Below are 27,984 nucleotides of genomic sequence, written 5' to 3' on the forward strand. Positions count from 1 at the left end.
ACCTTCTTCCAAGTCGCATGCCACCTTGCCTTTCCACACGTGACTCATTGTTCATACACCACCCAGAAAGTGTTATTTCGAATTATAGTCCAGGCATTCAGGAGAGAAATCAAGGGGCACTTTTTAAAAATAGGATTTAAGTTTCAAGATACAGCATGGAAACGAGCCCTTCCAGGCCAAGTCCTTGCCGGCTATCAATCACCCATTCACACTGGTCCTACCTTACCCCATTTTTGCATCCTCTCCCTCCACGCACTCAGGGCAACTTACAGAGGCCAGTTAATTACAAACTGGCATGTCTTGGTGATGTGGGGGGGGGGGGGGGGGGGGGGGGAACTGGTGCACCCAGCGGAAACCCACGCGGTCACAGGGAGAATGTGCAAACTCCACAGAGGCAACCAACAATTCTCTCTCCTGTAAAGTGCGGCTGTCTCCGAGACAGGGTGTTTTGTCTTGGGGAGGATTATAAAAGGGCAGGGAATGGAGGTGGCTGAATGATTTTCAGGTCTGCCATTATCGAACTAAATGGGGCATCTTCTTTCACCAACATTTTGTTAATCAAATGGTAACTCTTTCACTGTTAGAGATGTGATATCTAAGCAACACTGCTCAGTAGGACTTGGAGCCCATTCTCATTGCTTCCACAGCGTGGGAGGGCTGACACTGATTGCCGTGTCCGTGTCTGATTGTATCCAGCTCACTCCAAGCAGCGTTGGGGCCAGGGCGCGCGGGCGGGCAGGCTGGCTGGCTGTGGCTCATTGCCATCGGGTCAGGTGTTGCCCACTCGGCTTCCTGTGGGTGCCGACGGGAGCCTTGCTGTGAAACTTTGAGCGAGTTGTGTGCAAATGTGCAGACACTCAGTTCCTCGGTTAAGCCATGAGAGTTGCAGGCTGTCCAGCTCAGCTGATGGTTTCCTTACTTTTAAAAATAATCGTTTCTTGCTTGTGATTTATAGATTTGTTCTTTTAAAAAAAAAAAAAAAAATGTCTTCAAACAAGCTCAGGATTTGAGTGAAATGGGTGTAGAGAAAAAAAAAAATGAATCCGCAGTTGCAGTTTCCGCCACGGTGTCAGGACATTACCAAGATGAAAGAGTTGGCGGCTGACCTAAGGAAATGAGGGGTGAACACAAGCCTGTCCTCGTCAATGGAGCTGCTGTCGAGATGAGCAACGGCGTTGAGTTATTCGGCATCCGTATAACCAGCGACCTAAAGGGCCTGTCCCACTTTCACAACCTAATTCACGGCCTTTTTTTACTCGTGGACATTTTTCATCAGGCTAGAAAAAATGCCCCGACCTACTTGATGCCACGAGTACCTACGGCTAGCATCACGGCCTGCCTACGACCTACCTACGACCTCCTGACGACCATGCTGCGAGTATGAGTCAAGGGCAAACTCGGCAGAGGTCGTGAAAGGTGGACAGGCCCTTAACCTGGTCCCTTCACCCTGACATGATGATCAAAAGCACCACAGTATATTTACTTACTTTGGCATCTGAGAAGATGCGGCATAAGAAGGGACCCGAAACTTAGCCTGTCTCACCTCCTCCAGAGATGCTGCCTGACCCGTTGAGTTACCCCAACACTTAGAGTCATGGAGTGAAACAGCGTGGAAACAGGCCCTTCGTCCCAACATGCCCACAATGGCCAGCATGTCCCAGCCTCACTCATCCCACCTGCCCGCGTTTGGCCCATACCCTATCCACATATCTGGCTAACTGTTTCTTACATGTTGGGATGGTCCCAGCCTCAGCTACCTCCTCTGTTCCATACACCCACCACTTTGTTCACAAAATCCCAGCATCTGAGTTCTTTATGTTTCAACTCTACCTCGTTTGGTTATCCTGCCGTGGACTTTGCAGTGCAAAATCCAAGTAGTGTAAAAAAAGACACAAACTGCTGGAGTAACTTAGCGGCAACTCGGGCAACATCTCTGGAGTAGGTAGAATAGCATTATTTATGGGGTACCTTTCACCATTCTGCTCTTTGGCACTCGTATTTGCCATTAGTGTTTGGATACTGTTTATTCTGAGCTCCACGTGTACAAGGAATTTCATATCACCCGGGGTATATGACAATAAACTAATCTCATTTAGTCTACTGAGAGAAAACTCATTTTCAGTCAATCTGGGTGGTGTAGCAGTAGAGTTGCAGCCTTACAGCGCCAGAGACCTGGGATTCAATCCTGACTATGGGTGCATGTCTTTGCGGAGTTTGTACGTTCTCCCTGTGGCCTGCGCAGGCTTTCTCCAGTATCTCTGGATTCCTCCCACACTCCAAAGACGTTAAGATTTGTAGGTTAATTGGCTTGGTGTAATTGTAAATTGTCCCTCGTGTGCATAGGATAGTGTAAGTGTGCGGGGATCGTTGGTTGCCCTGGAACTGGCGGGCCAAAGCAGCTGTTTCCGCGCTGTGTCTAAATCTCTAAACCAATGAAACAATCTTCAATGCTCTCTTTCTTTTCCCAGCCCATCCCATTTATCATCAAGAGATTTCCAGATAAATTATGTTTTGGACTTTTATTTCTTGCACTCTATGCTAATGTTTCAATTCAAAACACAGCGTTGGGCAGGTCACTATGAATATTATGCTACTCCAACAGGGGAAACTGTTTTTTAGTTGCTCTTGGAGAGACTATAATTCAATAGCATTTGACGGCACTGGGCCTCAATTCGCTGGAGTTTAGAACGATGAGGGGGGGGGACCTCATTGAAACGTACCGAATAGTGAAAGGCCTGGATAGGGTGGATGTGGAGAGGATGTTTTCGCTAGTGGGAGAGTCTAGGACCAGAGGCCACAGCCTCAGAATTAAAGCACGTTCCTTTAAGAAGGAAATGAGTAGGAATTTCTTTAGTCAGAGGGTGGTGAATCTGTGGAATTCATTGCCACAGAAGACTGTGGAGCCCGTCAGTGGATATTTTTCAAGGTGGTGATCGATAGATTCCTGATCACTAAGTCAGGGGTTATGGGGAGAAGGCTGAAGAATGGGGCTGTGAGGGAAAGAGATCAGCCATGATTGAATGGCGGAGTAGACTTGATGGGCAGAGTGGCTGAATTCTGCTCCTATCACCTATGAACGTAATACGCTTTCAAACCCACTTCTTGCAAAGGGCTTCGTATTTCTTGTCAACATTTGCCATTCAAAGTCATTGTGTCCACACACGAGGCTTGGATTTGTCATGTTGCTCGTCGTGGTGAAGACTGAAGTCCTGGCCAAAGATGACTGGAGTGAGCCATTGAAACTTCTTTCCCCAACTCTTGTTGCCATCCAACAGTGGCAAAACCATCACTTTATCATGTTAACAAAAAAAAAGCAAAAGGCTGGTGGATCAGGCAGCATCTGTGGAGGGAAATGGACAGACAATGTTTCAGGCCGAGACCCTTCTGCAGTCTGAATTCCTCCAGCAGTTTGTTTTTTGCTCAAGTGTCCGGCATCTGTTGAGTCTGTTGGCTTACAATGGACAATAGACAACAGTTGCAGGAGTAGGGCATTTGGCCCTTCGAGCCAGCACCGCCATTCAATGTGATCATGGCTGATCATCCCCAATCAGTACCCCGTTCCTGATATGGGGAGAAGGCCTTCTCCCCATATCATAGAAACATAGAAAATAGGTGTAGGAGGAGGCCATTCGGCCCTTCGAGCCAGCACCGCCATTCATTGTGATCGTGGCTGATCATCCCCTATCAATAACCCGTGCCCGCCTTCTCCCCATATCCCTCGACTCCACTAGCCCCTAGAGCTCTATCTAACTCTCTCGTAAATCCATCCAGTGACTTGGCCTCCACTGCCCTCTCAGTGGCAGGGAATTCCATAAATTCACAACTCTCTGGGTGAAAACGTTTTTTCTCACCTCAGTCTTAAATAACCTCCCCTTTATTCTAAGACTGTGGCCCCTTGTTCTGGCCTCACCCAGACACTGCTATTTTTAAGAGCCCTATCTGGCTCTCTCTTGAAAGCATCCAGAGAACCTGCCTCCACCGCCCATCGGAGGCAGAGAATTCCACAGACAATAGACAATAGGTGCAGGAGTAGGCCAGCCGGCCCTTCGAGCCGAATTGTCTACTTCACGGGCACGTTATCGTATTTGGGAGCTTCAGTGAAAGAAGACCTGCGGTGAATTTCTTACATTTTTCCCCGTACTGTGTTGTTCTCAGGTGTGGTTGTGCTAGTTGGGATTTTGTTTGTGTTCCCGGCAACTCTCCCATTGAGTGTGAGCGTTTTTCTCTGCTGCTCCATTCGAAGCAGTGGGGTGTCCCATCTCTTGTACTTTTTGGCAGTCCTCATGATTATGGTTCTCTGCGTGTGTGAATATACGGCCTTTGCATAATTTGCACGTACTAACTGTTGACGTTTATATGACTTTATTCGCCTTTGGATTCCTGTGCCCTCCAATGCAAGATTTGTGGTTTTCTGTTTTTAATGAGACCTTTAATTTATATATAGTGCCTCAGGGCACCCCAAAGTGTTTTAAAAGCATCGAAGTACCTTTGAAGTGCTGTCACCGTTGCGGTGTGGGAAATATGGGAGCCAATCTACGCACCGTAATGATCAGATAATCTATTTTGGCGACATTGGTTGTCGAATGAAAATTGGCGAGGATTGAAAATGTTCATATTTATTGCTGTGCACAAACCAAGAAAAAGAAGAAAACTGAATCCGGAATGTTGGGGGAAGCATTGAAAAACTGCCCAAAACGCTGAGGTGGCACCCTTGCCTGATGAAACTTCCCGACCCAAAACATGGCCTGTCCATTTCCCTCCACAGATGCCGCCTGACTCGCTGAGTTCCTCGATGTTTTTCTTGTCCCTGGGCAAAGCCAGCTTGGCTGACCCGTTTGTTTCAAAGCATCACCCCCAGCAGTTCACTAAACTATATTAAGGAGGTGAAGTGTGGACTTGGGGAGTTGCAGATGTGTACAGCGCAAAACAGGCCCTTCGGCCCACCTTGTCCATGCCGATCAAGTTGGCATAATGAGCTAGTCTCATTAGCCTGCATACGTTTCCCACCAACTTCTACAGATGGGCCTCAGAAAGCAATTTATCGGGATGTATCACAGCATGGTTTGGGAACAGCTCCATCCAACACTGCAAGAAACTGCGGAGAATTGTGGACGCAGCCCAGACAAGCACACAAAACCAGCCTCCTTTCCGTCAACTCCATCTATACCTCACGCTCCCTTGGCAAGGCCAGCAGTATAATCAAGGATGTCACACCCTGGCCTACTCTCCCATCAGGCAAATGTATAGAAATGTGAAAACGCACATCTCCAAATTCAGGGACAGTTTCTTTCCGGCTGTTATCAGGCAACTGAATCATCCAACCACAACTAGCGAGCAGTGCTGAACTACAATCTACCTGATTGGAGACCCTCGGGCTATCTTTAATTGGACGTTACAGGACTTTATCTTGCACTAAACATTATTCATGTTAATTCCTTTATCATATATCTGTACACTTTGGATGGCTCGATTGTAATCATGTATTGTCTTTCCGCTGGCTGGTCAGCATGCAATAAAAGCTTTTCACTGTACCTTGGCACACGTGACATTAAACTATTGATTAGTAGGACTGGGTGTTACAATCCCTAAGATTTCACCACAATTGACATTCTTGGGGTGAATTTGCTAACAATCAGACACATCTTCAGTTGTGTACCTCAACGTCACTGGGTGTTTCGGCCTTTTATCACAAGACACCCTCAGTCGAGGCAGGCCCACCGCAGGTTGATCAGGTCTTATTGTTAGCCTCTAGATGGTCACGTGGCACCCCAGGCAGCATCTATCCTCTTCAGCCACAGTCAGTGACTGCTCCGTCCGGCGGCATTGGCAAGTTCTTTTATTGCCCTCCTTTGTGCCTGCCCTTTGACTCCAACTTCCCTCAGGAGCCTTGCGGTGGAACTGGCTACAAAGCTCCTGCACCCCACCTCCACTGGACACACCCTTACCCTCCTAAACTAACTAACTACCCCCTAACTAAACTCATAATCTCATGTCCCATATCCCTCTACGCCCTTCCTATCAAACTGGAGCTTCTAGAGTAAGCAGCAATTCATGACTATTTTTATATGCACTTGTGTCAGGGGGCATTGTTGGCACGGTAAGAGTTGTTGTCTTGTCAGTGTCTATTCTCAGCAGTGGTGGTGATAGCGGAGAGGCTTGTTAGGCCATTTCAAATGGCGGCTAATAGTCACCAATGCAGACTAGTGAGAATGGTTGGTCTCAATCTGTCAGTCAACCAGATGGGATTTTTACGACATTTTAATAATTTCTGGTCGCCGTTACTGCTTCTCGCTTTTATTTTCCAGATTTATTTAATGAAGTGAATTTAAATTGTCCAGCTGCTGCGGTAGAATTTGAACTCTCGTCTCCAGATTATGTGTCCGGGACTGCCATCGCACTCGGCACGTTACCCAGAGCGATGGCCAGGCCAGACTGGGAGGCAGGCAGCAGAAGCTTCGCTCTCCAGAAATCTCTCTGACAATTCAGCGTTGTGCGATTATTTTTATGATGGTGCCTGTCCTGATTTATTGGCGTGGAGCTCCCATTTGTTTTCGGTGGTGCTCAACCACAGCTACAACTACACCCGTGGCAGGAAATCAGCCGTGACATCTTGAGTTTTTGTTTTTATTTTATGTACAAAATTGAATTTTTATATTACATTTATTACATCACAAACCAACAACGTATGATCGCAAAGTTAATCGTGTATTGAGTGTTCCAGTTTCGATGCATAAAGCCACCTTTTGTAGTTTTGTCACTTGTTTTTGGATTTTCTCCCTGGTGCCTGCCTTCAGCAGCAACTCAACAGTATTTATATTTGAAGAAATAACAGTTCAACAGTGTGGTCGTATCACTGTGTACCGGCACCTTTTCTTGGTCAAGGAGCAGATCCGGACCTCGTCTATCGCAGCCCCTTTGCAGTACCTTCCCGTGATAAAAGTGTGATTAGAGTCTAGCACGGCCCATAGTTCTGTTCAGCTTTCATTGTGCTGCCGATGTTTCGAGTTGTCTTCTTCCATACTGTGGGTGCACGGTTGATTGGTCTTCCCTTCTGAGTCTGCTGTGAGCTTGCAACGTAGTGGTCACGTTGCACGTGTCTTTGTTAACTTCGAATGGTGTTCTTTCTGTCTCGGTCTTTGTTCTGCAGGAAGAAATTACATCAATTCAGAGTTTGTTCTCAACTAGGCACAAGTACCTTACCTTCATTGCCACCTGGATTTCTGGAGATTTCCCTCAACTGTGAAGGGTCAACCACAAAACGGAGTCATTGGAACTCTGTCCCGTTTTTACCTTGATTTTCTTTGCAGGCACAAGGAACTGCAGATGCTGGTTTATCAAAAAAAAAAAAGGCACAAAGTGCTGGAGTAACTCAGTGGGTCAGGCAGGATCTCTGGTGACATTTTGGGTCTGATGGAAGGTCCTAATCCGAAATGTCACCTATTCAGGTGGGGTTACTCCAGCACTGTGTGTTTAATCTTTTTTTTGTAGTCTTTTGAAATATTTATATATCTAATTAATGTTTTAATCTGTCTGAGCCTGTGTCTTTGTGCTGCTGCCAGCAAGGTTTTCATTGTATCTGTAACTCATATGCAGATGATGATGAACTCGACTTGATTTGTGTCCCCATCCCCCCCCCCCCCCCCCCCCCCCCCCCCCCCCCGTGTTTTCAGAGTAACATTGAAATCTTCCTTTTGACTGTTGGCATCAGCCTGCCAGTCAGCCACATTAATATTTGACTGCTTCTCAAACTCTGGGAAACTCTTGCACTTGGTCGAGCACCTGTTGAGGCAAAGGAGATTTGTACTTGGCTGCTTGGAGGAGCAGTTGATTCATGAAAGGCTGGGTTGCTACTTCTCTAGCCAGGTGTTTAGCTGCTGGAAGTCAAAATCCTGTTCCCCCTGCCCCTTGCTTTAGCGATGTCCCTGCATTAATATGACGACCAGGCCCGCTGTATTGTGAGGTTCCTGAACGTTGAACATTATGGGACTAGTGTAGATCGGGCTTCTTGGTCAACACGGGCGTTGGGCAAAAGGGCCTGTCTCCACGCTGTGTGACTTTTCTCTCCAATTTTAGGTAACTAATAAACAAACATTCCCCTCTCTCCCCCCCCCCCCTTCCCTGTGCTCACCTGGATCCTGCTCCCCCTTTCTTTCCCTCACCTCCCTTTTCCTCTTCTTCCCTGTTTTCCATCTACATCCATTCCTCGGCCCTTACATTCTGCGCCTCTTCTATCCGTATCTCCTCATCTTACAGCCCTTTGTCTTTTCATCTCTGGCCCCATGTCCTCTCATCTGCCTATTAACCTTCCGCCCCACCTCCTCACCTGAAGAAGGGTCTCGACCCGAAACGTCACCCATTCCTTCTCTCCAGAGATCCTGCCCCACCCGCTGAGTTACTCCAGCATTTTGTGTCTACCCGCCTAACACTTGTCTGGCTTTGTCCTGCCCCACCTCTCTTCTAGCTCTCTCCCCGCAACATTTGTCTGAAGAAGGTCCCGACCCAAATCGTTGCCTATTAATGGCCTCCTGAGTTACTCCAGCACTTTTGTGTCTTTTTTTTTAATTAAAATGAATGCGTTTATTTCTGAGTTGTGAACATGTGCAAAGATGAAAGGATCCAGTTGTGTTTCCCCAGGAGATGGATATTCACAGACTCCCACTTCTGCATGCTCTCTCCACCTTTTTTTTCCTTCTCTCTCTCTTTGTCAAATGTTCTTGCCTTTTTTGTTTTAATTCATTTTCCTCTCTCTCCTCTGTTCCAAGATTTAACATTTTTCGATCTCCCACCACCTTCACCCAAGTAATTTGATGGAGACATTTGACAGCTCAGGAAGCTGAGGCTGGAAAAACCACACAGTGAAAACTCCTATCGCACCTCTTCAGCTTTCAGACATGTGCGATGCGTTAGTTTGATTTGTGGCTGCACAGAAGAATGGGGCTGGAAATCTTTTTCTTGCTCGTGCCGAGACTCAAGAGAACTTAATTTAAAAACAAGAGCTTCTGGCTTCATTCCTCCCCCACCCTAACTGGGTTTTATTCTTTTGTGCTAAGTCTGAGATTCCAGACTGGTTGTTTTCTCAATCATACTCTCCTTCCACATGCTGAACCTGCACCTCCTCAGCCCGTTCCCTGGCTTGTTAGTGGACTGGCTTTATAACGGTGCCGCACTTATAGAGGCATGAAGTCATACACCACGGAAACAGGCCTTTTGGCCCAACCTATCCATGCCAACCAAGTTGCCCCATCTAAGCTAATCCTGCTTGCTTGCATTTGGCCCATATCCCTCTAAACTTTTCCTATCCACGAACCTGTCCAAGTGCCTTTTAAATGCTGTTATCGTACATGCCTCAACTACCTCTGGCAGCTCGTTCCGTATAGCCACCACCTTCTGAGTGGAAAAAGCTGCCCCTCGGGTTCCTGTTAAATCTTTCCCCTCTCACCTTATAACTATGCCTTCTGGTTCTTGATTCCTCTACTTTGCGGGCGGTGGGGGGGGGGGGCTGGGCAATCACGGTTCTCCACAAAGCAGTGCTGTATATCCCAGTCACGGCTCGACAGAGACAGAGTTCTAGTGGGTTCCCATCGAGAGGAGAAGGCTCATCCTTGGGATGGCTTTACCTCCTTGGAAGGATTCACGAGTGGACTGCAAGGTCTGCACTTGACATGAGCTCCTCGCCTAGATGTTGCCCTAAAGCACCCACGTAGATTATTATTAGTCATGTAGATGTTAAAATGTTAACATTAACTGTCCCATTGTTCTTTACAGCCTCCAGTTAATGATCTCTGTGGAACAAAGGGAGGGGGGTGGTAGGAGCAAGCAGTGCTGTAGAGGGAGGATCTCAGTGGGTCAGGCAACATCTGTGGAAGGAAAGGACAGTCAACATTTCGGGTCGGGACCCAAGCTTTTCACTGTGCCTCGGTATACGTGACAATAAACTAAACTCGTTTCAAATTTTGACCCGAAATGTCCAGTCCCGCTTCAAATGCTGCCTGGCCCACTGAGTTCCTCCAGCACTTTGTGTGTTTTGCTCAAGATTCCAGTGTCAGCAGTTTCTCTTGTCTCTGATATGTTTAGTTGAGGGATGCAGCGTGGGCACAGACCCTTCGGCCCATCGAGTCCACGCTGACCCGTACACTAGTTCTTTCCTACACACTAGGGACAATATACAAGAAGCCAATTAACCTGCAAACCTGTATGTCCTTGGAACATGGGAGGACACAGGAGTGCCTGGAGAATGCCCACGTGGTCACGGGGAGAACGTGCAAACTCCGTACAGGCAGCACCTGTGGTCTCAGGCAGCAACTGTAGCGCTGCGTCACTGTGCTGCCCCACCTGTGCTGCTGATAGCTGCACCCTGGCACTGCAAGCTGACTTTACCCAGCTGTCGTCCCTGTGGGCAGGTTTAGTTACACCGATGGGCTGCAGAATATTACTTTGATAACGTGTGTTGCAAGCAGACCCGATGTGCTGCCAAGTATTCTTAACGCTACCCCATCCGGCTAATTGTTTATTCCAGTTGAGTTTATTCTTGCACTTTGGTTCTTTCAGACAATCTTTGCATCATTCAACAGTTTGTACTTATCGTAGTATCATCATCTTTTTTTATACTGTGTAATCGAGCACCTATCGTGCAACAAGGAATTTCATTGCCTCCCCCTTGTGTATATAACTAATCTGAGTTGATATTCAATGATGAATTCTATATTGCTCCTTAACGGCTTTGAAATGAAGTGACCACTGTTAAGTTGTTAAACTTTCCATGAGGATTGTTTCTCGAATGATAATGAACTGAAATAGCCGGTTTGTATTTGCTCCTGAAGGCACTGTTAATTCAGAGCGCTCTGCTCCGAGAGTGCTGTCGAATCTATTGCACAGATGGGACCTCCACTTAATATCTCCTCCAAACGTCAACCTTCCATCTCGTCGTGCACACTCAGTCCCGCCTCGGGAATGTCAGGATTAAGTCCTGGATTGGGACCCAAATCCTGGCTGGAGGCATGCGAGCGAGAGGAAGGAATGTTGGACGGTGTAGGTGGCGTTGACGGACTGGGGACTGAAGTATCGTGGTACACCAGCGACGGCAGTGAACACGGCCAAGGGGCACCGCCGCAGAAAATAGTTTCTGAACGGTTTAGCTTCACTCGAAGCTATAGCCGCAGGTTCATATTCCCCCCGCTGTGGGATCACATTGAATGTATCTGGTGATTTGTGGCCTGCAACCTGGATAAATGAACCAGGAGAAGCTGCCAGGGCTCTGGATTTTATAACGCAAATATCCCTTCAGCTAGGAAAGCTGCCATCCCGACCCAGATGGAATGCTCGTGGCTTCCCACCTCACATCCCAGTCCGCAGCAAGGATCTCGTCTTTCCATGTCCTCCCTTTTAAATGCTGCCTTTTGAACCCTTTGGGGCAGCCTGACCTGTTCAGTCATGTCTGCCCTGCATCTCAAATCCAAACTTACTTTCAAAAGCTCTTTCTGCAATGGAATAGCAATATAAATGTTCTGCTGATCAGTTTTCCCCCGTGCCTGCCTATCGAGAACATTATTGCCGAGTTGAAACTAATTAATGGTCCGAACATGGGTCTCGGCTCGAAACGTCACCCATTCCATCTCTCCAGAGATGCTGCCTGTCCAGCTGAGTTACTCCGGCTTTTTCTGTCTATCTTCAGTGCATAATGAATGGTGCAGTCTTTTTACTTTGAGGAAGTAATGCCTGCCGTTGTATAGTGGGTCGGGGCAATTGCAGTATCGTGCTTGGGAATTTATTTTCGCCATAAGACTCGCCAGCAATGTGAGTGAGCTATTCGTGCAAGACAGCTTTTCACTGTACCTCGGTACACGTGACAATAAACTCAACTCAACCAAAAAACGTGCTGAAGCCAGTTCATGGTTTACTCACAACAAGAAGCCTACACAGTAACACCTTGCATTCATCTGTCATCGCTGGCTGTCAGCTTGCTAACTGTACTTCATATTCTGCTCAAAATCTTAACTCGTTTATTTTAACTTTTTAAAACAAAATCCAATTTTGCCTGTCTTGAGTGTGGGCCAGCTCTATCTGTGGAGCCTCGGTGAAGTCACCGTGCCTCCGAGCCGGCCCTGCCCTCTGTTGTGTCTGAGTTTTGCGGAGGTCAGGATTCGAGTCGGAGGGCAGGTGTGAGAAGCCTACCTTGTAAGCAGCTCTGTCTGATTCGCCTAGCTCACGCCTGCCTCCAGCTAAAAACCGTGTGGGAAATCCTGCCAAGTGCTATGTCCAAGTTGCTCACCCTATCGTACAGTTGGTGGCAGGGATAGGGGTGAATACGGCTGCCAATGTTTTCACAGTGTGAATAAAGTAAGGACCCAAGTATTGATCTTATAGAAGTGTATCAAATCCTGAAGGGAACAAATAGACTGAATGCAACGGGGCACATATGTAAGGTGCGAGAGGCAAGAATTAATAAGAACCCGGGCAAGAATGAATAAGGGTTTTTTTCGCACAAAGGATGGTAGACAGAACAAGCTTTCAGCGGAAGTAGTTGAGGCAGGTAATGTTCCAACATTTAAAAGAGATTTATACAGGAACATGAATAGGAAAGGTTTAGAACCAAATGCAGAGGGCATCTTGGTTGGATGGGACGAATTGGGCCTGTTTCCATGCTCCATGACTCTATGACTTTAAGTTATTTAAAACGAGGCCTGATGGAGTGGTAGGTAGCGTATAGAAAATTGAGATGATGAAGTGAAAACTTTACCTCGACCTAAATACACTTTCAAAATATTTTGAATCTAGCGATTTACAGGATGTGGTCAGAATCACAATGACACAGAAGTAGACTGTTCTGCTCATCCAGTCCACATCGCCTCCGTGCAAGGGTAATCCAGCTACTCCTACTTCTGTCCTCTCCCCATAGCCCAACAAATTATTTCCGTTCAGAGACTGTATCCAGCTCCTTTTGAATGCTGCGATTGTATCTGCCTCCTCTACTCTCTCTGGCAGTGTTTCTGAACCCCAACCACTGCGTCTATTAAAAAAAATGATTCCTCCTGTCATTGTTGGTTCTTTTGTCAATCGTTTTCATTCATTATCCCTTGCTCTCGACTCCTTTACCAATGGGAGCAATTTCTCTCTGTCTAACCGCGGACCATTCCCTTCACATTTTCATGTAGCTGTGTGCAATTTCCTCTGTTCCCGGCGAATACCTTCTGCTTCTCAACTCTACCCACCACAATAAAAGTTTCTCATCACTGACGTTATTGTGATCAATCTCTTCTGCGCCTTCCCCGAAGCCTTAGCATCTATCTCAGATCAACACACGATATTCCACAAAAGCACCGTGACTTCCTTGCTCTTCCACTCACCCTCTCTACCTATAAAACTGATTTGCCCAAATGCGTTTTACCACTTTCTCTGCCGTTTTTAATCTTCCATGCACATATTCCAAGAGATTTTTTTTTTAAAGTACTCCATTTGAAATAGTTGAGTTTAGTTTATTGTCACGTGTACCGAGGTACAGTGACAAGCTTTTGTTGCGTGCTATCTAGACTGTACTAACCCTGGCCCTAATTGTCATCTAATGTTTGCCCTTTCTCATTCTTCCTGCCAGCATGTAAGCTTTGCACAATTGACAGGATTAAATTTCATCTCACACCTGGCTGGCCATTACGTCACCCTGTCTGTATCCCAAAGTCTGCTGCTCTCCCCGTCCCAGTTCACTATCCATCCGGCCAGGTTTTCCTCATCGTAAGTTGAAACGCTGTGCCTTGTGCACCCAAGTCCAAGACATTCATGAAGTTGAAGAAAAGCATTAAGGGACTCCCCCACCCAAGAGCTCTCCCGAGTTAAAAAAAAATAAATCAAACTCGTTGTAAGTACGTAGCGGGTATGTCGGAGCTCGGGGCGTCTCTTAGCGGCTCGTAACACTAACGGCAGGTACTCGGGAAACGCGGTAAGCTCGGGAAGATTTTTCAATGTTGAAAAATGTCCACGAGAGCCCCGAGTTACGGTTACCATTTAACTATACTTTAAAACATTTTTTTTTTCAGATTTAGTTAATTTGTTGTCGAAACAAGGAACAATCGATACTGGCCTACAAAAAAAGACACAAAGCACTGGAGAAACATTTCGGATCGGGGTCTTTCTTCAGAGAGAAGTCTGAAGAAGGGTCCTGACCCGAAACGTCACCTAACCATGTTCTCCAGATTTGCTGCTGGAGTTACTCCAGCATTTTGTGTCTAGTTAATTAGTTGATGGTAAATAATTTGGGTAATAGTTCCCAACAACCATCACACACAACACTGAAGAAGGGTTTCGGCCCGAAACGTTGCCTATTTCCTTCGCTCCATAGATGCTGCTGCACCCGCTGAGTTTCTCCAGCACTTTTGTCTACCTTCGATTTTCCAGCATCTGTAGTTCCTTCTTAAACACTGAAATTAACTTTGAACTCTGGACTGCCTTTGGTAGTACTAAGGACTTTGGCCTTGTAGTATTGGAGTTATTAATTTATTGAATTTTGTTTATTATGTATCATCTTTGTGTATTGCATTCACAGGTTTCAATTGCTGTTGCAAGTAAGAATTTAATTGTTCTGTTGTGTATACATATGATAATTAAACACTCTTGATTCTCTTAACTGTTTGATTTAAACTTCCCAGCCTCTGAGGTGGGATTTAAATTTCTGCCTCTGCATCAATAGTTCAAGTCTCTGGATACTAGTTCAGTAACTTCATATCTATGTCATCGTGTCGTATGAGATGAATACGTGTGTGTGTACTTAATTCCTTCACTATTGTGGTCTCGCCTGAGCCTGTGCTCTTTCCTGCCTTTCGATTTTCTAACTTGCGTTTGTGCAGGTGCGTTCTCAATTACACCCACTCTTTCCTGGCAATAACTTTCTCTTTTCTCCCCTCGTCCTCCTAACCCTTAAGTATAATTGCACCAGTGTTGTCTGAAAATGGTCTCTGACCCTCAATCTTTTTTTAAAGGAAATGTCGCTCGTGCTGTAGAACTGAATTCAGCTCCGGTTAAGAAACCAAGTTGTACCGAGAGTGAGGGGGGGGGGGGGGGGGGAGCAGACACAACGTGCTGGACTCATCGGGTCAGGCAACATCCCTGGAGAACACGGATAGGTGACGTTTCGGGTTGGGGGCCCTTCCTCAGACTGATACTTAAGAGGAATTGAAGGGAGTTAGTACCGGGAGGAATTGTCTGAACCTTAACCACAAAACGAAAGTGATTGTGATGATGTTAGCTTTGTGGAACATACTTCAGCCACAACCAAAATAAATCCTGCGCTAATTAGGTTACCTTCTAGATTGACGATCACTGACATATGAAGGTGGCGGTAGACAGGGTGGAAAGGCAATGATGAGCTTCAAAAATCAGTGATTTGTAAAAGATCACTGAAAGCATATTTGAAAATGACTTCACGATGTACACTGGAAATCTCATCAACTCTTAGCACTCAGAACTAATGTTGATCAGCTTCACTTGCAAGCTGAATGGATTTTTCTTTCACTAATAAGTCTGGGCCTTCACTGCTATTTATGGGCCGTTGAATAGGGATGATCGTGCCTTCTATTGTCTTGCTCTTAATTCGTGTGAGGCAGGGCTTTTTATTCTTTGCCGTAGATTGATTCAATGCACACGGGGTGCGGGCACAGATTTCTTTCCCCAAAAGGCAGTCGTGAACTATTGGGGTTTTACGGCAATCCGCCAGCCCAGAGCTACTTTTTACTGTCAGTGGATTGTTTTAAAATTAATGACCTTGGTGACAGGTTAAGCTTTCCTTCTTTGGGCTTCTGGTCAAGGGGATATGGGGAGAAGGCAGGGTTGGGATACTGATTGGGGATGATCAGCCATCTACGCTTCATCTCACAATTAAAGTGGTCTTATATTCTGGGGTGGGATTTACATGTCCCACCATCCAGTTGATAAAATAGCGCTGGTTTTAGAATATTGGGAAGCGTGTGTATCTGAGGCCTCTCGCCTCACTCGATTATGTGGCATCATTTTCACACAGAGGGTAGTGGCTGTATGGAACAAACTGTTCGAGGGGGGTGGTAGAGGCAGATAGAATAACATATAAAAGACATTAGGACGTACATGGATGGGAAAGGTTTAAAGGGATATGGGCCAAACGCAGGCAAATGGGACGAGCTGAGATAGGGCATATCCTAGATGGATCGAGTGTTTGTGTGCCGTGTGATTCTATGAACGGAGGCATACCAACAGAAGGGTGCTGGAGCCATGCTTGCATTTGACCAGGTAACTCATTGAATGATAACTGTTTTACTGACAACAGTCATTCAAAGTCTGTAGATTGTGGCAGTCTATTGAAGGGAGTAAGCGTTTGCCACTGTTTGCCGTGAGTTCTGACTGATAATTTAATGCTGCTAGATTTCCATTGAAGTTCAAGTCGTAATTGTACATTCGAACCCCTCGTGCTGCAATGGCTTTCGGCAAGGGCTTCCCACATTCCCCCGTAAAACACAAAAGTGCTGGAGGAACTCAGCGAGTTAGACAGCATCTGTGGAGGGAATGTCCAGACGACTCTTTTCTACACTGTCCGTCCCCTCCACAGTAGCTGCCGGGCCTGCCGAGTCCCTCCAGCCTTTTGTTGTTTGCCTAAGATTCTAGCATCTGCAGTCCCTTGTGTCCTTGTACTTTTCCAAGTACGTTGGCGCAGCAGCACCCACTTCTAGCGCCAGAGACCGACTACGGGTGCTGTCTGTACGGAGTTTGTACCTTCTCCCCGTGACCCTTCGTGAGTTTTCTATGAGATCCCCGGTTTCCTCCCACACTCCGAAGACGTACAGGTTTGTAGGCAATCGGTATAAGTGTAAAATTGTTCCTAGTGTGTAGGGTAGTGTTCATGTGCGGGGATCGCTGGACTGTGCGGACTTGGCTGACCAAACAGCCTGTTTCTGCGCTGTATCTCTAAACTAAACTAAAATTCATCTACATGGCAATTCTGTATCTCTTTTCTGTTCTGCGTTGTGGACAGCTCTGGGAGTGATGGTATTTTCTCCATGCTGTTATAGACTATTTAGATTATCTTAAATATCTGCCTTGTGTTCCTAGCTTGATTGTCATCACTGTGACCCCACCCCCCACAAAAGCTGGGTCAGAGCTACAGAATTGGTTTGAAACTTTGCAGTAAAACCCTGAGAGGGACTCTGGCTTTGCAAGAAAAGGCAGGCGGCAGAGGTAATTTAGCGCATGCATTATCGTGGGGCCCCACTGGTCCTGTGTTCACATTGTATTATACTATTTTCATGACTGTTTATAATTTTGCAGACTACCCGCTCTCTGCAGTAAGGCTCAAATCTCAAAACTCTAATCCTTCATTATTTTATCCAATACTTTTCTCATTGTCGTAATATGCTCTTTTCATGTTTTTAAAAAAAAAACACGAAGTGGAGACTCGCATATGCCGCCAATCCTATCCTGAAGATAGACACAAAAAGCTGGAGTAACTCAGTGGGCCAGGCAGCATCTGTGGAGAAAAGCAATGGGTGACATTTCGGGGCGAGACCCTTCAGATCCTATCCTGAGGTTGGAGGAGCTTTGCTAAGACTGCACATTTTTCTTCGAAGGTTTTCAGTCTGCTCCTGAACTGAACGTGCAACGTTAGAGGTTACAGTACGGAAACTGTCTGCTTGACCCATTGTACCTGTGGTGGTTACTCTTCTTATCTGCTGGTTGCTACTAGTCCTGATTTTCTAAGTTCAAGAAGGAACTGCAGATGCTGGAAAAATCCAAGGTAGACAAAAATGCTGGAGAAACTCAGCGGGTGCGGCAGCATCTATGGAGCGAAGGAAATAGGCAACGTTTTGGGTCGAGACCCTTCTTCAGACTGATGTTCTAAGTCTTTGTCAAAGCACTATTTCAACCAACTCATACAACTCAAGCTTTCACTGATTGGAAGAGACTTGAAAACTAATGGAGGGAGGTGACAACTTTTAATGGGGAAATGTTACTTTATTGTCAGGTAATCTAAACGGGCCATTATAAGGAAATGAATGACTTCAAATGTCAAAAGGAATTATCCTGACCATGTTTTTATTAGACGTCATAAACTCGGCTAATGTTACAGCAGGTGAGGGATGATTTGTTTAGTCATGGATGTGCTTGCTTTGAGTGTGTTAAATGGAGGAATGATCCAGTTAGGTTGAGGACTATGGGAGTCTGACCCACTGGGTCCCACAGAGATTGTAGATGCCAGAAGCTTCAGCAAAACACACCGTGCTGGATTAAGGCAACATCTGTGGAGGGATTGACAGGCGCTTTGGGTTGAGACTGCTTGGAGTCAGGGGAAAGAAAGCCTCAAAAGAGGGGTGGGGATGTGGACAAAACCAATAGGCGAAAGATAGACACGAAAAGTTGGAGTTGCTCAGTGGGTCCAGGCAGCATCTCGAAAGAACATGGGTCGGGACCCTTCCTCAGACGGATTCTCCTTCCCGATTCTGATTCCCATTGAAACTCTTTAAAGGGGAAGAAATGGTCATCTATTGTATCACAGAGTGTGGTGAGAGAGCAGGGAATTATTGACAATATCAATACAGTGTGAGGAAGAGTCTCGACCCATTCCCTTCGCTCCATAGATGCTGCCTCACCCGCTGAGTTTCTCCAGCATTTTTGTCTACCTTCAATACAGTGAAGTGTCTGCGGCAGTGTTGACGTCACTGCTGTTCATTACTTCATAAGTTATTGGAGCAGAATTAGGCCATTCGGCCCATCAAGTCTACTCCTCCATTCAATCATGGCTGATCTATCTTTCCCTCTCAACCCCATTCTCCTGCTTTCTCCCCATAAACCTTGACACCCGTACTAATACTTCTGCACTAGTCTTGTCAGTCAGAGGCTACTGTACAGTTAATGACCACCCAGTTGGTGGCCTGACCAAGTAAACACCAACGTTTCCCCCCCTGATGTGTCTACAGAGGTTTCATGTCAACAGTGAGTGAATAAGCAAATACTTCTGACTGACAGACAGCATTGAAGTTGGAGCTCCTCCATTTGAGGAGTTGTTCCCCGACCTTTCGTCAAACTTTGAAGTCTGACTCGTGAGTCTGGAGAAGGGTCCCGACCCGAAAAGCTGTCTGTCTATTTCTTCCGCAGATGCTACCCGACCCACTGAGTTCCTCCAGCACTTTGTGATTTGCTCAAATTTCTTTGCAGTTCCTTGCGTCTTCTGTTAAAACCCCCTGTTTTGTGGTCTGAAGAAGGGTTTCGGCCCGAAACGTTGCCTATTTCCTTCGCTCCATAGATGCTGCTGCACCCGCTGAGTTTCTCCAGCTTTTCTGTGTAACCTTCGATTCTCCAGCATCTGCAGTTCCCTCTTAAACCCTGTTTTGTTCATCTCCCCTGAAGCCTGCCTCAGAGGGCGGTGGAGGCCGGTTCTCTGGATACTTTCAAGAGAGAGCTACATAGGGCTCTTAAAGATAGGGGATATGGGGAGAAGGCAGGGGATATGGGGAGAAGGCAGGGGATATGGGGAGAAGGCAGGGGATATGGGGAGAAGGCAGGGGATGTGGGGAGAAGGCAGAAACGGGGTACTGAGTGGGGATGATCAGCCATGATCACATTGAATGGCGGTGCTGGCTCGAAGGGCCGAATGACCTACTCCTGCACCTATTGACTATTGTCTCTGCAGTGATATCTATATGAACTGCCTCGGGACGTTTCCCAATGTTAACGGTTTGTACTCTCAAGCCTTTCTTGACGTCCTCTGAGGGAGGGCTATATGTATGTATTTATGTATGTGCTTAATCTATGAACCACTGTTGTATAACGTTAGTACCTCCACCAATATAAAGCCCTTTGGTCAGCGAGAGTTGTTTAAATGTGCTATAGAAATAAAAGTGACTTGACTTGACTTGACATTCAAGTTGCTGCCAGAGGTTTGGGCTAAGTGGGGCTGACAGTCGGCACATTCCCCCCTGCACCTCCTGGTAATTGCACTGATATCAGGAACACTGGATCTTAGCTAAGTAAGGTCATGGATTACTTCAACCCCTCACTGCCCTGAAGTTGTGGGAGTGCAGATTGATTGCTGCAACCATGAGTTTCTTGCCTGAGGAGAGATCGAGCAGAGTTTTATAGCAGTGAGAGATGACCTCATGGAAGAAGCTGCACAGTGTGGTGCAACAGACCGAGCTGCGACCTCATAACTCCAATGATCCGGGTTCATTCCTGACTCCACCGGTGTCAGCCATGTGGAGTTTGCACGTTCTCCCTGTGACTGTGAGTGACTCTCGTGTCCCAAAAACTCGCTGCTTGTTAGGTTAATGGGCATCTGTGCGTTGCCCTTGGCGTGAGTGGCTGGAGAATCAGGGTGAAGTCGGTGGGCATTTGGGGGAGGATTAGTTGTGGCGGGGGTGGGGGGGGGGGGGGGGGGGGGGGAAGGGGGGGGGGGGGGGGGGTTGGACCAGATTGATGGGAATGCTCTGAGAGCCAGCATAGACAATGACGTACTTTAAATTACTAAATCCTCTCCTGAAGTGTCTCATATGAAAATGCGAGAAATGTAGAAAATATGTGCGGAGATTTACAGGATAGGCCGGGTTGATGGTGTCGTGTCCCAGTCTCAAAATAAGGGGTCAGCCATTTGGCGCTGAGATAAGACATCTCTTATGAGAGGGCCGTGAATCTATGGAGTCTGTTACCCATCAGGAAGCTCAGTTGTCGCGTGTTAAACACCAGTGGTTTTTTTTTAAAGAGGACAAAAGGTGCCAGTACACATACTGTTCCTTGATGAAACTGTGTCTCTGGCGGGTCTTTGTCCTATAAGCTGCTTAAGCTGCTCACGGAGGCAGAAGGAACTGCAGATGCTGGTTTGCAAAAAAAACAACAACAAAAGACTGGAGTAACTTAGTGGGTCAGGCAGCGTCTGTGGAGGGAATGGACAGACTGAGGAAGAGTCCCGACCCAAAACTCCCGTTGCAAGTCCCATTTCCCTCCACAGATGCCACCAGGCCCACTGAGTTCCTCCAGCGTTTTTTTGTGTGTGTGTTTTTTAAGCTGACCGCCTGATTTGATGAATCAACTTTATTTTTTATACTTTGCCAATCATTTTGGTACATTAAAACTTCTACCAAATGTGAAAGTCTAACTTTGGACTATTTTTCAGAGGTGCCACACGAAAGCACTGTTCAGCAGAGAGTGGAGATTATAGGCCATGGGGTTAGGGCAGGAAAATGGTGCTGAGATCAAAGATCACCGTGATCTTGCTGAGTAGCACATCCATCAGTGGATGAAAGATCACCTGCTGCCCTCATTACATTGATATGCGAGTACATTTGACTGGTTTAGTTCAGTTTACTTTAGAGATACAGCATGGAAACAGGCCCTTCATTTGTTCTGTATCTCTCCACATCCAAATATCTCTTGTTTCCCCTCTTCCCCAGACTCTCAGTCTGAAGAAGGGTCTCGACCCAAAACATCACCTATTCCTTTTCTCCAGAGATGCTGTCTGACCCGCTGAGTTCCTCCAGCTTTTTGTGTCCATCTTCGGTTTACACTACCATCTGCAGTTTCTTCCTACGAGTAACGTACAAATCTGCACGACTTTGGGATGTGAGTGGATGCCTCAGTACCTGGGGAAAACCCACACGGTCACAGGGAGAATGTACAAACTCCGTACATACGGCACACGTACTCAGGATGGAACCCGAGTCTTTGGAAGCTGCTCTACCGCTGTACATAGAAACATAGAAATTAGGTGCAGGAGTAGGCCATTCGGCCCTTCGAGCCTGCACCGCCATTCAATATGATCATGGCTGATCATCCAACTCAGTATCCCGTACCTGCCTTCTCTCCATACCCCCTGATCCCCTTAGCCACAAGGGCCACATCTAACTCCCTCTTAAATATAGCCAATGAACTGGCCTCGACTACCCTCTGCGGCAGAGAGTTCCAGAGATTCACCACTCTCTGTGTGAAAAAAGTTCTCATCTCGGTTTTAAAGGATTTCCCCCTTATCCTTAAGCTGTGACCCCTTGTCCTGGACTTCCCCAACATCGGGGGTACCATCCATATTGCTATAGACAATAGACAACAGGTGCAGGAGTAGGCCATTCGGCCCTTCGAGCCAGCTTCGCCATTCAATGTGATCATGGCTGATCATCCCCAATCATTTCCGCGTTCCTTCTTCTCCCCATATCCCCTGACTCCGCTATTTTTAAGAGCCCTATCTAGCTCTCTCTTGAAAGCATCCAGAGAACTGCCTCCACCGCCCTCTGAGGCAGAGAATTCCACAGACTCACCACTCTCTGTGAGAAAAAAAGTTTCCTCGTCTCCGTTCTAAATGGCTTACCCCTTATTCTTAAACTGTGACCCCCTGGTTCTGGACTCCCCCTATCTACTGGTGCCACATCGGTAGTCTTATTTGATCTCCTTCTATCGACCCTAGTCGTACTGCGCTGAAACACAGATTAAAACCCTGGCTCGATGCTGCAGCCCAGGGCAGTGTGAGTAAGTCCCACTTGGAGGCATCATCAGTCAGGTGATATGTGAGGGTTATGGGCCAGGCGTGGGCAAATGGGATGAGCTTGGGTGAGGCATCTTGGTCGGCATGAAAGAGATGGGCCAAAGGGCCTGTTTCCACGCTGTATCACTCTATAACCCGGGTTTGCACTCTCTGCTGGGCTTCAAGGATCCCATGGCACCATTTTGAAGAAGAACTGGTGAGTTAGGCTCGTGCTCCTAAGTATATTTCTACCTCAGACACTCCTCGTAAAAAATGATTATCTGGTCGTTTTTCTTTTGCTGTTGTGGGAGTTTGTAGCATGCTAACCAGCCTCTGTTTTTCTTCCATCGTAATAAAGACTGTGCTTTGAAAGTACTTTGCTGAATACTTTGGGATATTCTAAAAGGGACATGAGAGACGTTGGGTAGCTGCCAGCCTGACATTTTTACAGAATGAAATGTGGATCCAAGGAGTGTAAAAGGGTTCATTTGGCCTGTTGTGACTGGGCTGGCACTTTAAAAGACCTATCCAGTTCTCTCTCACTTCACAGCCTTTCCAACAAAGCAATATTTTTCATCTATTCAATTCCCCTTGGAAACTTTATTAAATTATCAGAGTTGATTACATCACGAGCCGGTGCATTCCTTTAGATCAAAAGGGGGATTTCAAGTGTAACACATCACTTCAACTCCATTAAACCACGCAGAGTGAAACTTTATATTCTTCGATTAGTATCCTGCAGTGATTAATGCAAAATGCAAAGTGTGTGTGTGTGTGTGTGTGTTTGTTTAATTGTAAATGTTCTAGTATTGGGTGTCCATTTACACCAGGTAGAAGTGAATCTAAAGGGGCTGTCCCACTGTACGAGCTAATTCAAGAGTTCTCCCTAGTTTCCCCTGAGTCGAACTCGGAGAATTACGGTAATGGCCGCTCGTAGGTACTCGGGGCTCTCGTGGACATTTTTCAACATGTTGAAAAATCTTCACGAGCTTACCGCGTTTCCCGAGTACCTGCCGTTAACGTTACGAACCGCTAAGAGACGTCCCCGAGCTCCGACGTACCCGTTACGTGCTTACCACAAGTTTGATTTTTTTTTTTAAACTCGGGGGAGCTCTTGAATTATCTCGTACAGTGGGACAGCCCCTTAACAATTCAGATGGAATAAAGACAGATACAAAGTGCTGGAGTGTCAGCGGGATGGGCAGCATCTCTGGAGAACATGGATAGATGACGTTTCAGGTCGGGACCCTTCTTCAGACTATTGATAGCTGGTTCTGTCAATGACACCCCAAAGCACTAGAACAGAGTATTTAGCCCTCTTTGTGTTTTAACGTTTGCCCTCCCGGCTCCGAAATTGAAGGGTGTCACATTGGGTTGGAGCCGCTTTGACATCTTTTCACCCACCCAGTTCAACTCTGTTTCAACAAAATGATGAGCGAGCTTAATTTAAAAACCTGCAGTGTATTTCCTTCTTGAAGCTTTTCGCTGTACCTCGACACGCTTGATTGTAAACGCAACTAAAATAAACTAAACTGAATGGGCCATGATTTTAAGCAGTGACATTCGTGTCTACGGGCACACAAAGGTGTGGAGCAAAAAAAACCCCAAAAACTGCGGGAAGAAATGAGCGGGTCAGGCAGCATCTGTGGGGGCACTGGGATGGTTGACGTTTCGGGTCATCGGTACCCTGGTTTTGAGGTGAGGTGTACTTGTTGCTTGATACCAAAAGCATTTGCCAAATGGTGGAGAGCAAGATCCCATTAATGTTTTGAATATTAAATGATAAATGCGGTAAACTGACCGACCAATTAACCTCTTTCCCGTTGTATTTGTACTGATCAAAGGAGCAAATGAAATTGCGAGAACTGGGCTCTTCATTTTTGAGCTTTGTTTTGGTACCCTGTACATCATTCAAATGGGCCTCTTGGTTTCAATCTGTTTATTAACAAGTGTCTGCTGGCAGTGCAGAATCCTCATTGCCGCACTGCAGCGAGGGGAGGGGAGGGTGTTTGGTCTTGCTGGATTTAAGATGGTGGATTCTGATCTGTCCGAGCTGGTGCCATCTGTTTACGCGGCGTTCGCTCTGCGGGATAGCAGCACGTGGGATCTATGTCACGCTGGCACTTTCTGGTCTGCCTTGACATTTCCCCGCCGTGGGGCAGGCCCAAAGAGATCGTGCACCTCTCACGACCGCAGGACGTGGCCGCACTTTATATGTTTGCCGATTAAAAACTCAACGAAAGACAGACTTGTGACGAAAGTGAAATCAGGACTTGAATCAATAAAAAATATTCTCACACGCAATTTCAGTGACATTTTCTGGGGCGCCATTAATCTGCCACATTGCGAGTTTCTTTCAATGATGCCCTGGCGGGCGTAAATAAAATGAAGGTTTGCATTTCTATAGCGACTTTACATCCCCTTTGAGGGGTCATGGAAAGAGCGTTCACGTCGCTGCTCTGTTTCCACCACCACGCACAAGAAGCACAAGACGCCGCTGTTTGCAGATGCCGAGAAGTGTTCTGTCTGAACAATTTCTAATCTTGTGATGTGGACTCGATAAGAAGAAGATCCCCTTTGAAAGATTCCAAGGTGCTTTTTCAGCAAATAAGACATTTAGTGGTGTGGCTGATATTGCAGTGTCAGCAACGTGGCATTGCATGAGAAGCTGCCACAATCGGTATAGTGGCGCTGACGCCATGTCTGTTACAGAAACATTGGGTGTGGAAAAGCCCGTCTTTTTTGGAATTAGTGCTGTGGCATATTTAAAACGAGCAGATTCGAAGGGTCTCGACCCGAAACGTCACCCATTCCTTCTCTCCAGAGATGCTGCCTGTCCCCGCTGAGTTACTCCAGCATTTTGTGTCTACGGTGTAAACCAGCATCTGCAGTTTCTTCCTACACTCCCTGGCTCTGCTGTCCTACAGTGCCAGACTGGATGACAACGCTCTTAATACCTGTGTTTGTTTTCACAAGGTGTCGGGTTTAATTCCCAATAGTTTTTAATATTGCTTTTGATTTAAACCTGGCGGAATGGGACATGAACCCAAAATGCACAAAAGTCCGTGCTGAGCTGCAGACGAGCAGACCCTTGCTCTACTCTGTACTAACACAGCATTAAAACTCCATCACACTTCACAAATGAAATACTTGGCTTGAATATCTGTGGAAATGCAACCACTGCAAATTGCACACAAATTAAATACATACGCTGCATCATTTTGTATTATGTTGTAAGCTTTTTTGGATTCTTGAAGGTTCACTCAAGCTCGGGGCTGCTTGGTGCACCTTGCAATTGGTTCTGAAACTGCTCATTGCCTGAACTGCCCGACCGCGGTCATGGTCTGCTACTGTTTTAGAAGGACGGTGCTGTGTCCTAAAGTGTCAGTCAGTTGCTGCACAGCTAACAGAGTTCAGGCAAGGATTCGGAGATTTGCGAGAGAGATGCAAGAAAGATTATTTGGAAGACAGGCACAAAATGCTGGAGTAACGCAGCAGGGACAGGCAGCATCGCTGGAGAGAAGGAATGGGTGACGTTTCATTTCGAGACCCGATATCGGGTGAAGTCGAACTGAAGAAGGGTCTCGAAATGAAACGTCACCCATTCCTTCTCTCCAGCGATGCTGCCTGTCCCGCTGAGTTACTCCAGCATTTTGTGTCTACCTTCGATTTAAACCAGCATCTGTAGTTCGTTCCCACTTCCAAGATTAGTTGGAATTGTTTTCTCTGCTACCTTAGCCACAACATAATATCTGGTTCTCCAGTGGGCAGCTGATTGAAATTTTACGCATATGGGAAAAATAACTAGAAGGCTGGCCCCCAAGTTACAAAGGCAGCATGGCGCGTTATTTGCGTGGGGTTTGGGCACAGGCAAGGGGAGGGGGCCTGGCTGCAGGTTTGAGGTAGACTAAGTAGTAGAATAAGGAGTAAGCCATTTAGAACGGAGACGAGGAAACACTTTTTCTCACAGAGAGTGGTGAGTCTGCGGAATTCTCTGCCTCAGAGGGCGGTGGAGGCAGGTTCTCTGGATGCTTTCAAGAGAGAGCTAGATAGGGCTCTTAAAAGTAGCGGAGTCAGGGGATATGGGGAGAAGGCAGGAACGGGGTACTGATTGTGGATGATCAGCCATGATCACATTGAATGGCGGTGCTGGCTCGAAGGGCCGAATGGCCAACCCCTGCACCTATTGTCTATTGTCTGTTGACTGGGGCTGAGACGCGAGTGAGAAAAGCTTGCACCTACCATCCTCCTTTGGTTGCTCAGGCAGAAGGTGCAGATCTGCTTGGGCTGGCTGCTCTCCGTCTCGGTCACCCTGGTGCCAGGGTAGTAGGTGGAGGTGCTGGTGTGACAGGGTTGTCCGTCGCCGGCTTCCCCCAGCAGCAGCACGTTGCCCAGGTGTGCGATGTAACTGGACGCCAGTCGCAGGGTCTCGATCTTCGACAGCTTCCTGTCGGCGGGCTCGGTGGGGATCAGGGTCCGGAGGGCAGTGAACGCCATGTTGACACTGTTGGTCCTGTCTCTCTCTCTGGCATTCGCCGCTTGCCTCTGCCTAATGACTCCCGGGACCCTGGCTTTCCTCTTCCTCTTTCCTCCTCCTCCTCCACCGTATGGTCCCAAGCTGAAAGATGTCTCTGAGCCCGAGCTATCGCTGTCCACCTCCTCATCTCCTTCTGACAGCATGCCGATCTCTGGGTAGAGGCAGCGGCTGGGCATCGATCTCAGCATGGCAAAAGACATGATTCCTTCACCCATACTCTCTCCCTCTGCTCCCTCACAACACAGAGCTTTAAATACAATACAATAACAGGGACAATTTTCAACAATTCATATCTGGGTCTCCATCAAACCCTCTTCCCCACCACTGTCACACTTTAATCTAGATATTTTGGTTTGTGCTTCTGTGTGCCCTCTCTCTCTCTCGCTCTCTCTCTCTTTCTCTCTTTCTCTTTTCTCTTTCTCTCTCTCTCTCTCTCTCTCTCTCTCTCTCTCTCTCTCTCTCTCTCTTTTCTCTCTCTCTCTCTCTCTCTCTCTTCCCCCTCTCCCTCCCTCTCTCTCTTACACACACACACACACACACACACACACACACACACACTCTCTCTCTGTGTCTCTCTCTGTCTGTGTGTGTGTGTGTGTGTCTCTCTCTCTCCCTTTCTCTCTCTCTCTCTCTCTCTCTCTCTCTCTCTCTCTCTCTCTCTCTCTCTCTCTCTCTCTCTCTCTCTCTCTCTCTCTCTCTCTCGCTCCCTCTCTCTCTCCTTTCCCTCTCACTATATCTTTCTCTCACTCTATCTTTCTGCAAGTGTGTCAGGCTTGGCTGAGATCAGGTTTTTATAAGCGGGAGGCGTGATTGAGTCAAGGGGGCGTTCTAGGGAGATCTCAGTGAGCGCTCCTTCTGCTTGTTAACCCTTTCCCAGGGCTTTTTCCTCAGCCCTGGGGCATTGCACATGTGTTTGCAGTCACTGGCCATGTCAGGGATGTAGTAAACCAGCATCTTCTATCCTGATCGCAGCCGAGGATTTGGTTCCAATCCA

The 27,984-nt window shown here is 46.9% G+C and overlaps 2 protein-coding genes across 2 annotated transcripts in view; one reads left to right on the plus strand and one right to left on the minus strand.

Annotated features, from left to right (window-relative positions):
• Positions 1-27,984, plus strand: part of bop1 (BOP1 ribosomal biogenesis factor) — a 176,806-nt gene that overhangs the window by 68,622 nt on the left and 80,200 nt on the right. The window lies entirely within an intron of this gene.
• scxa (scleraxis bHLH transcription factor a) lies at positions 5,805-27,397 on the minus strand. The gene is made up of 2 exons (XM_055665419.1): positions 26,696-27,397; positions 5,805-7,141 (listed from the first exon to the last, which is right to left on the minus strand). The coding sequence occupies exons 1-2, from the start codon at positions 27,203-27,205 to the stop codon at positions 7,103-7,105; spliced, it is 549 nt and encodes a 182-aa protein (XP_055521394.1). The 5' UTR covers positions 27,206-27,397; the 3' UTR covers positions 5,805-7,102.

The sequence above is a fragment of the Leucoraja erinacea genome, chromosome 2 (genome assembly GCF_028641065.1).
Source record: "Leucoraja erinacea ecotype New England chromosome 2, Leri_hhj_1, whole genome shotgun sequence".
Classification (NCBI taxonomy): domain Eukaryota; kingdom Metazoa; phylum Chordata; class Chondrichthyes; order Rajiformes; family Rajidae; genus Leucoraja; species Leucoraja erinaceus.